Source organism: Lemur catta, chromosome 1, assembly GCF_020740605.2.
Source record: "Lemur catta isolate mLemCat1 chromosome 1, mLemCat1.pri, whole genome shotgun sequence".
NCBI lineage: Eukaryota > Metazoa > Chordata > Mammalia > Primates > Lemuridae > Lemur > Lemur catta.
Window position 1 is genome coordinate 34553283 of NC_059128.1, and position 9377 is coordinate 34562659.

At 42.9% G+C, this 9377-nt stretch overlaps 1 protein-coding gene across 1 annotated transcript; it reads left to right on the forward strand.

The window, feature by feature from the left end:
- The first annotated feature begins 4221 nt into the window (after positions 1 to 4221).
- Positions 4222 to 8479, forward strand: GPHB5 (glycoprotein hormone subunit beta 5). The gene is made up of 2 exons (XM_045565983.1): positions 4222 to 4425; positions 8291 to 8479. Exons 1-2 carry the CDS (start codon positions 4222 to 4224, stop codon positions 8477 to 8479), a joined length of 393 nt encoding a protein of 130 aa, XP_045421939.1.
- The last annotated feature ends 898 nt before the right edge of the window (positions 8480 to 9377 follow it).

Here is a 9377-nt window from a genome sequence, read left to right on the forward strand (position 1 = left end):
CTTCAGAGTTTTTCTCCTACTGAAAAATATGTTGTTAATTGTCATGTCAGATCAAGGCACAGGGTGGTGCCCACCCATGTATCTGGTCGCAGAATGCTGCTAAGATCTCATTGTCCCCAAAGACTTTGCCTCCTCTCTTCTCATGCTCACTTTTTTTTTTTTCACATTTCATAACTCTGAAATCAGGATATGCCTCATCGTGGCTGGCGTGACATAACTTTTTATTGGTAGCTTTTTATTTATTAGTGATACATACAATAATGATGCAATTTGGGGGGATGGAAAGAGAAACAATATTTCTTGCCTGCCTATGACCTACCAAGCACTGTGATGTGCAATTTATAGACATTATTTTGTAGAATCCTCATGCTACCCATATTCAGGCAACATTTTCAATTTCATGGGAATCTGAGACGCAGGGAGTTGTGAGACTTGTCCAGGATCACGAGTTGGCAAGTGTCAGCGTCGAGGTTTGAATGCAAACGTGGCTGACTTTATTGTAGTGTGACCCTCTGGATTCTCCATGTGACTTGTTCTCAGCTTGTTCTCTTCATGAAATAGTTTGCAAACCCTTAACTCTGGAACTGGAAAGGACCTTAGGAGTCATAGGGTCCAACCTCCTATGCTACAGATGAGGAAAGTGAGGCTGAGAGAAGTGACTTGCTCCAGGGAGTCACAAAGGAAGTTGTGTCGCTGAGAATGCACATGGCTGAGCAAGGGAAGAGTGTGCTCCAGGCTCTGCTGACGTGACTGTCTCCCGCACACACACAGTGTGCACACTAGGCCCTCCCCACCTGGGGCTCCCTCCCCAACAGGACTGTGTTGCTCAGTCTCCCCTTCAAGGTGCTGGCACTTGACTCATTCCTCTGGTGTCATGCTCCCCCCAGAATTCAAGAGGATTGGTCATGTATGTCCCGTCTCCCTTCTCCTTGCCCCTAGAAAACCTGTATCTTGTGCTTCATCCTCTTAGGTGACAATGAATCCATGTGAAGATGACAGAACAAAATGAGAGAAGATTCTGCAGGGCCTGTGCTTGGGGACATTGCTCACATCTTCACTTGCTACCTCAAGACAGTGACTTTGATGGTGGGAACGTCAATGAAGATTGAAGGGAAGGTGTCAGACACATAGACTGTGATGTTGATGTATTCTGCAGGTATCAGGGCTCTAATTAGCCTTTGGAATCATGCTGCAACCTCTCACTCTGCCTAGAGAGAGGCAAGTGACATGGCATAGTGCAGGGACTGCAAAAAGTGTCATCCGTAGACCATTCCCCTTTCCTACACCCATGCTGAAGCTCATGGGCCACTGCCCTTTGCACTTGGACTGGCTTCATTGCCTTCTTAACACAGCTCCAGGGAGGCACTTCCAATTGACTGTAGTTGGTTACAGGGATGAAATAGACCCATTTGCAATTCCCAGTGTTGTTGAAGGCTTTGGAAGTAGGCAGGTGACAAAATGATAGCGCCTTCATTTCTCCCAGTGTAAAAAGGAGAAAATGATAATTGATTTACACAATTGTTGTAAGTCTTAGAGATAACACATATAAGAACCCAGCAGATTCCTTGGTGCCTGGTACGTAGTAGTTGCTTAGTGACTATAAATGACATTATTATAAAGTTAACGCTGATGGGATGGAAGGCATGATGCCACAGCTCTGCATTATGAGGAAGTTGGAGATTGTGAAAGAAAGGTGCTCTTGGTCTTTTGTTGTCTGTCTTTATTTTGTGATACTGCAGATGCAAGTATGTATGTTTCAGCTCTAAAAAGGGTTGAGCAGGCCTCTTCCGAAAAGCAGCTCAGGGGGGCAGCTCACTGCCGATTGGCTAGCTCTCAGCCCAGCAAGTTAGGAAGATCACACCAGGTAAGCAGTCTGTCCCCAGAGAACCCCGGTTCCGGTTATGCTACTCACAGGCTGAAGGGCTGAAGAAAAGTCTTTTATTCCAGGCCTAGTTCAATTTTCTATTAAACGCATATAATAATCCAATTCTAGAGCTGGGGCGGTAGATGGATGAATTCACTGAGTGTTGCTTTATGTTTTGAAAAATCAGACCTTTAATGAGTAGTACATTTATTTAAAGAACACCTTTCTTTGTAGAAAATGGAAATACTTTATTTTTTTTTAGTTTCACTACTTATTTAACATGCATGTTAAATATCTCTGGCTATGTCATTATTTGCTATGATATGTAAACTCCTAAGGGCAAAGATGATGCCTGCTTCATTTACTATTTAGAGCACACAGAAAAATGCCATGAACAAGTACGTTTTTAATCTATTTGTATGCTGTTATTACAGATTGGAATATAAACTGTGTCCCATACTCATAGAAATATTATTTTGTTCTTATTTTAACGTTTTAAGACTAAAAATATAACGAATCATCTCCATTACAGCAGCATTGAATGTCCTTACGTTCAGTAAAAATGCATACCAAATGGTTTAAAAATATTAATATTAATTGAATTTCTATTATAAAAGACTGCTCAATGTAGAAAATGTAAAAAATATTGAAAGCTACATAAAAGAAATGAAAAGTTGTTTTTAATTCCCATGCTGGAGGATAATCACTTTGAACATCTTGGTATTTTTTTCCTAAATGATTCATTTTAAGGTGTTATTAATTTATCTAATACTTAACTAATTTTAAGACTTTTGACATGTTTCTTCCCACTGTGATTTCCATGCTTTCACTTAGTGATGCTGTGTTCTTTCCAGTAAGAATTATTGTTTTATTATTTTTCAATGTATTGAGACACTGTGAATTAAAGGAAAGAGTTTGCCGTGAGCTGCTGGTGACTTACTCTTGTTTCAAAGGAAACTTGTGGTTACCATGAAGGAAAATCTAATCCATCTTGCCCCAGTGCATTTGTTCTCCTTAGAACCAGGTGAACTACCTCTGACTATTTCCCTAGGATTATGTCTCCCACCAAGGTAACTTTCTGTTTCAGTAGGTGACGTTAAGCAACAAAACAACACCCTTTAAGTTAATCAGTTTTGGAAAATAGAGACTGGCTTTATATTCCACGGCTTTGATGTGTCGAGTAGTTCCTGTAAGGATTTGCCTCTCTTTTGTTTTGATTGACAAGACCTTTCCTATATATTTGAGCAGTCAAGCAGCCCAGTAACAGAAGGTAGAGACATTTACTCAGAGCAAACCTCTACCACTCCTTGTGAGTTACTGAAATCTTGGGTGCAAGTTTCAGCTCTAAAAGAAGGTCCACCAAGAATAGGTAAGTGCTGCTCCATATTCATAACTTCACTCCAGCTGAGGGAAGCCCAGACAGCCTCGCAGTGACAGGTCAGAAGTAGAAACTGTGAGATCAGATTTGGAAATAAGTAACTTGGCAGCTCATCTTAAGCCATAGTGAATTTGATGGCGGTGGGGCCATAAGGGCAATGTCCCCCTTACTTCATTACCCAGTGCATCTTTCCACTGGGCCAAGCATGAAGGGGAGATTCTGGATCCCGAAAGAGCACAGGGATTGACCAAGTCCAAGAGAGAATGGACTTGACGGTAAATTGGGATTATGTTTTAAATACCCCCTACGCTTCCCATCATTTGGATTTAAATGAATCACAACGAGGTGCTTATTACAGCAGAAGCGTAGATCAGAGGCAGTTTGTAGGGAGTAGGACACATTTTTATAAATGGCCATCGAGTCAGGTGCCAGGTTTCATAACATCTTCTGCTTATCTGTTTTGTGGCAGGTCAGTTAGTAACAATACATATAGGGAATACTATTATTAATATTATCTACCCACTCATTCATTCCCCATCCATGACACTGAAAATATAATTTTGAGTAAAATATATAACATGGCACCCAAATACCCTGGACTTGAACAAAAATAATTTATGTGTATTCACGTATTATGTTAGAATATGTATTACTTTTGGCGTTGCTCACAGTTTGTGTCCATTTTGAAGAGAGCACAGGGACAAACTTCTTTAACACACGAGTCACCTGCAGCAGTTGGGCACCACACGGAAAAGCCTGAGAAAGCAGTTGGAGGGCTGGGTGTCTAGAGAGGCCCACGGAATCCACACTGGCACGAGTTACAGGAGACATTGGGCACCTGTGATGGAGTCTGTGGGCATTTGCAATTTCTTGGTTCATTTTCCCTGGGACATTCAGGGCCAGGTCCCTTTTAACAGCGGCCACTGAGGGCCACTGGACCTGTTAAACTCTCTTTCCTTCCCCTCTGTGGAGGAGCGGCATGAAGCTGGCGCACCTCTTCCTCGGCCCGGTGGCCCTCCTGCTCCTGGCTGGCAGCGCCTGCGGCCTCAGCACCTCCCGCGGGAACCTGCGCACCTTCGTGGGCTGTGCCGTGAGGGAGTTTACTTTCCTGGCCAAGAAGCCAGGCTGCAGGGGCCTTCGGATCACCACGGACGCTTGCTGGGGTCGCTGTGAGACCTGGGAGGTGAGTCGCTAAGACAGGTGCAGATGGCAGTGCCTTCCAGGCCAGGCGCTTGAGCCCGATTCTTAGGAGTCCGCATTGTTCATGATATGAGGTACAACTAGGGCACCTGCCCTTTCCTGGGAATTTAACAAACAAAATAAAACCATGATTGGCATCTTTCAACAATGATCTTGAAAACACGATGTTGCCCCTTGAACAAAGCACCGATAAGATTCATAATTTGATGTCCATGGTGCCCATGTGCCTGGGAATCACCTCTGGGAGGCCAAGAGGTGCTGCTACTGTCCTACCCGTTACAGATGACGTGGAGGGAGGCAAGGGACAGTGACACAGAGTCGTGTAGAGACTAGTGGAAAGCTGGGAGTAAATTCTTGCCTGGGACCAAAATTCCTCCCTGGATCCCCTCAACTGTGATAACTCAGCCAGTTACCCAGGAAGATGCCCCAAGCTGAGGATGAGTGAGGGGTGGTCCCAGGCCCTTCTTCAGTGCCTCTCCCATAGCTCTGTCCCCTCAAGTCCCCAGGGCCCTTGGGGACTCTCACTGACAGATCCATTAAATCCCTTTATATTCAATTATATCTGGCCTTTTTAGAGGCATTTAATTTAAAATGGGGATACAAATCCCAAACAAAGTTACAATCCTATTGGGCTGTGATGAGGGTTTGAGGGTGAGGAAGAGGGCCACCCAGCACCCCGTTGAGTCACCACACGGTGGCTTTTGACTATTCTCCCTGAGGCCCTCCTTGGTCACCGAGGAAGTGCCAGCTCTGATCTTGTCACTCCTGGCTCAGCAACCTCTGACGACACCCCCTACTGCAGATTCAATAACTGACTTTCCAGGTCCCAGCGTCAGGGCACCTGCCTGCTTTCCCAGCGGCGACATATTTCCTTAGCTGTGGCCTTGGTAACTGCCTTTTAAAGCTATTATTATTAAACAGCCTCATGAAATCTCATTTTGGTCCTTTTCTCATATCCCTTGTCATTTCCACCTGCATTAGCATAATTGTTCCTTGATGCCCATCTTGGCGCCAGCTCCTTCCTTGAGCCTCTTCTGACTCATAGGCCCTTGACTATGCTCTGCCTGTTCTCTTACTTCTTTGCCCCCCACACACATGATTTTAAGTTTTTGAGGGCAGAAGTTCAGTCTTGTGACTTTCACAGCTTTTGTCAAAGTGTCATGTACGATCAAGGCAGTCAACACATATTTTTTGGATTAAATGGGAGTGACTTCTCCCTGGAGCCATATATCCTCTTCCCTAATGGAAGACAAGTGAGAAGCACCTGGGCACCATGAGCAAACACTGCCGCAGCAAAAATGTCCTTCTCTTCAGGGACTTAGAGCAACCTGCTCTTGCTTAGATAAGATTATGGCCCTATGAATGGAATTAGGTTATGGCTGTGGAAATGTCCAAATTAAATGAAACTACTTCGCTAAATTAGTTTTATTTTTGCATCGTTCAGGGGCTTGAGACCTACTAGTCAAATGAAAATTCAGTTTTGGTAAGTAGACCTTGTCCGTCAGCTGACAGCAAGCTTACTCAAAAAATTTGGGCACATTTTCCTATTTAGGGCTTGGCCCGGCAGTTATCTGGGCTATTTGGAGCTCTTTCTCTGCCAAATTCTCAGACTTCTGTTTCCTCTCAATTCAGCTCATCTTCTCTTTTAAAAATTGATGAATGTCTTTAATTGGATCATGGTCACCATGGGAGGTCAGGGACTGTGCTCGCACTGGAGAACTGGAAGCATCAAGACCATTAAAGAACAAAATTCTGCCTAATTTTAGCCAGCTTTTATTTATATCTTTACTGTGTTATGAAAAGGGAGGTTATGCATAGAAAATAAATAAAAGAGTAAGGTTTTACCAGCAATCTGAAAGTTTCTGAGATATAAAGCACTTTTTTTTTTTTTTTGTAATTTAACTGGGGAACATGTCTGAAAATAAGGATGTTCATGATGACAAAGTGGCTGGATTTACTTTGGAAGGTGGAATTGTTGCTGAAAATAGCTATTTCTCATGACCTGGGTTCAGAGTGGCCAGATTTAGCAGACAAACAAACAGAACAAAACAACCAACCCCCTCCCCACTCAAGATTCCCTAAAAAAAAATCCAAATGAAATGAAACAAGAAAATCTTACCCAGAGAAATTCAAATTGCAGATGAACAACAAATAATTTTTTTTAGTGTGTGTCCCAAATATTGCATAGGACATCTTTATACTAAAAATGATTTATCTGAAATTGAAATTTTATTGGGTGTCTGGTCTGCCTAGGTTCCCAGAGTACCTGAGGGTCACAGGACAGGAAGCAAACTGGGGAAGGTAGGAGGAAACAGTTGAGGATAAATTCAGCTCTTCTGCATGGTCCTTGTCAAAGGCACAGCTGCTATTTTCATGACATTACCCAGGAACTTCATCTTGGGCTTGCATATGTACATATATTTATTATATATAATTATTACATACAGATTTATTTCTTTTTCCCAGAACAAGTGAAGGCAGTTCCTTTGAAAGCTCATTGTTACTGTTTTCACTATTACTTCCTTATAATAATTGCTCTAATATGAACAATGTCTTACATTTATTGAACTCTTACTTTGTGCTAGGCATTGTGCCTTGTATATATCATCTTACCTTATCTCCCAAGCAATGCTATGAGGTAGATAAATTGTTTTACAGATGAGGAAACTGAGGCTCTGAGAAGTTAAGTGGATTTTCCAAGGACTCCAGCAAGTGGCAGGACAGGGACTCAAGCTCAATAGTTCTGACGCAGGGTTCGAGACTTTTAACGACTACCTTGTGCTGATTTTTTTCTGATCTATGTGCTCTGTTTATCAAAATTGTCTCTGAATTCAAGATTCATAGAAGGTGATTATCAGAACAGGGCATGGGCCATTCAGAAACCTGCCTTGGTATGTTTTCTTTCATCGATTCAACAACTAATAGTTATTGAGAACCTCTTGGGTACCATTCTAAGTACTGGAGGCACAGCAGTGAGCACACAGGCAAAATCCCTGTCCTAAAGGAGCATACTTTCTAGAGTTGGAGAAATATCACACAAATGAATAAAAGATAAAATATGTCACGTGGTACTGACAAGCACTTTGGAGAAAAATAAAACAGGAAAAGTGATAGGACGTTTCCAGTTGTGGAGATGGGATGTTGCAGTTTTACATGGGATAGTGAGGAAATGCTTCCCTCAGAGTGACGTCTGAACCAAAACCCAAGGTTGGTGAAGGAGTGAATCGTATGGGAGAAGAATGTTCCAGGCAGAAGGAACAGCAAGTGCAAAGCCCCTGAGCTGGAGCTGTTCCTAGTGGGTTTGAGGAACAATAAGGAGACCACCGTGGCTGCAGCCTAGTGAGGAAGTCAGAAAGGTGGGGATCATTGTAGACATACCAGAAGGGAAAGGTGAAGGAAGTGAAGTGGGGTCTTGCGGGTGAGCTTAGGGCTTTGAGTTTTGCTCTGAGTGAGATGGGACATCACTGGGGCTTTGAGCAGAGAGGTAGCATGATCTGACGTTATGTTTTAAAAGGATCACTCGGGCCGCTGTGTTGCAAATAGAGTCTAGGGAGTAACAGTGGAAGAGGGGAGACTAGATAGAAGGCATTTGCAATGATCAAGATTATTCACTTGCTAACTATTTATCGAGCACTTGCTGTATGCCATGGACTCTTCTGGGAGCTCAGGATATGGTAGTGAACAAAATCAGCTTCCTGCTTGCAGGAGTTTGCTTTCTACTAGGAGGAGACAGAGCAACAAATACACAAATGAACAACAAGTTAATTTCTGCTAGTGATAAATGATACCAAGAAAATGAAGCAGGATGGTATGTTCTAACGAATTCCATTTTCTACCTGTGGGGACAGAAGCCCATTCTGGAACCCCCCTACATTGAAGCCCATCATCGAGTCTGTACCTACAACGAGACCAAACAGGTGACCGTCAAGCTGCCCAACTGTGCCCCGGGAGTCGACCCCTTCTACACCTATCCTGTGGCTGTCCGCTGTGACTGCGGAGCCTGCTCCACTGCCACCACGGAGTGTGAGACCATCTGAGGCTGGCGTGGTCTGCAGAACGCAGCTGGCGGCCTTGAGCCTCACAGACCCACCTGTGCAGGCAGCGCAAGCAGCTCTACCCACTGGATGCAAGACTGTTTAATCTTGACCATACCTGTGGAGGAGGTTACCTGTCTCCACTTAGGTCCAGCTCAGGCACGAGGCCCAGAGGCAGCATACTTACATTAAAAATGCAAAACAATATTTGTGCCTTCTCCAAAATAATTTCTCTGGTTCATACACGTGCAAATTAATTTTTCTTTGCCTTGAGTCCTGGAACATAATTTATGTATCACAATCCTCCACTAATTTGGACTTGTAATATGCCAATGATTTAAATGAATTGGATGTAATTAGGAAACAGGGCTGGAAAGTCTTCAAATTCTCACATTTTGGTTAACCGTTGATCTCCAACTGGGCTTATGATTAAAGGGCTAGAAATGAACAAAACCAATGTACTAGTTTTCCTTACCCCAAAGGAAATCCAACTGCAAGCTTCCTTAGAGAAAATGTTCCCTTCCCCTTTTAACTGAGCAATTATCTGCACAAGAAAGAGACACTGCTCAGATTTATAAAGAGAGTAGCTCAAATTAAAAGATGTTTGGATTTGGATAATTCTTTTTCCAAGCAAAATTCCCTGAACTCCCTTAAGATCCTTATTAAAGAGGCTACCTGGTGATTAAAAAACCTCAGAAATAAAATATGTAACTAGAAGCTATCATTTAGCCTTAAAAGCTGATGAAATTAAACTCCTGTTTTTAGAGCCCTCCCAATGCTATGGCAAAATGGTCGCTCACAAGTATTCTTCCCCATTCAGCATATTTTAAATTCATATTATAATCTATTAAACCCAGAAATTGTACAAGTATTTAGGGGTAAAACTGCACTGCTGGCTCAG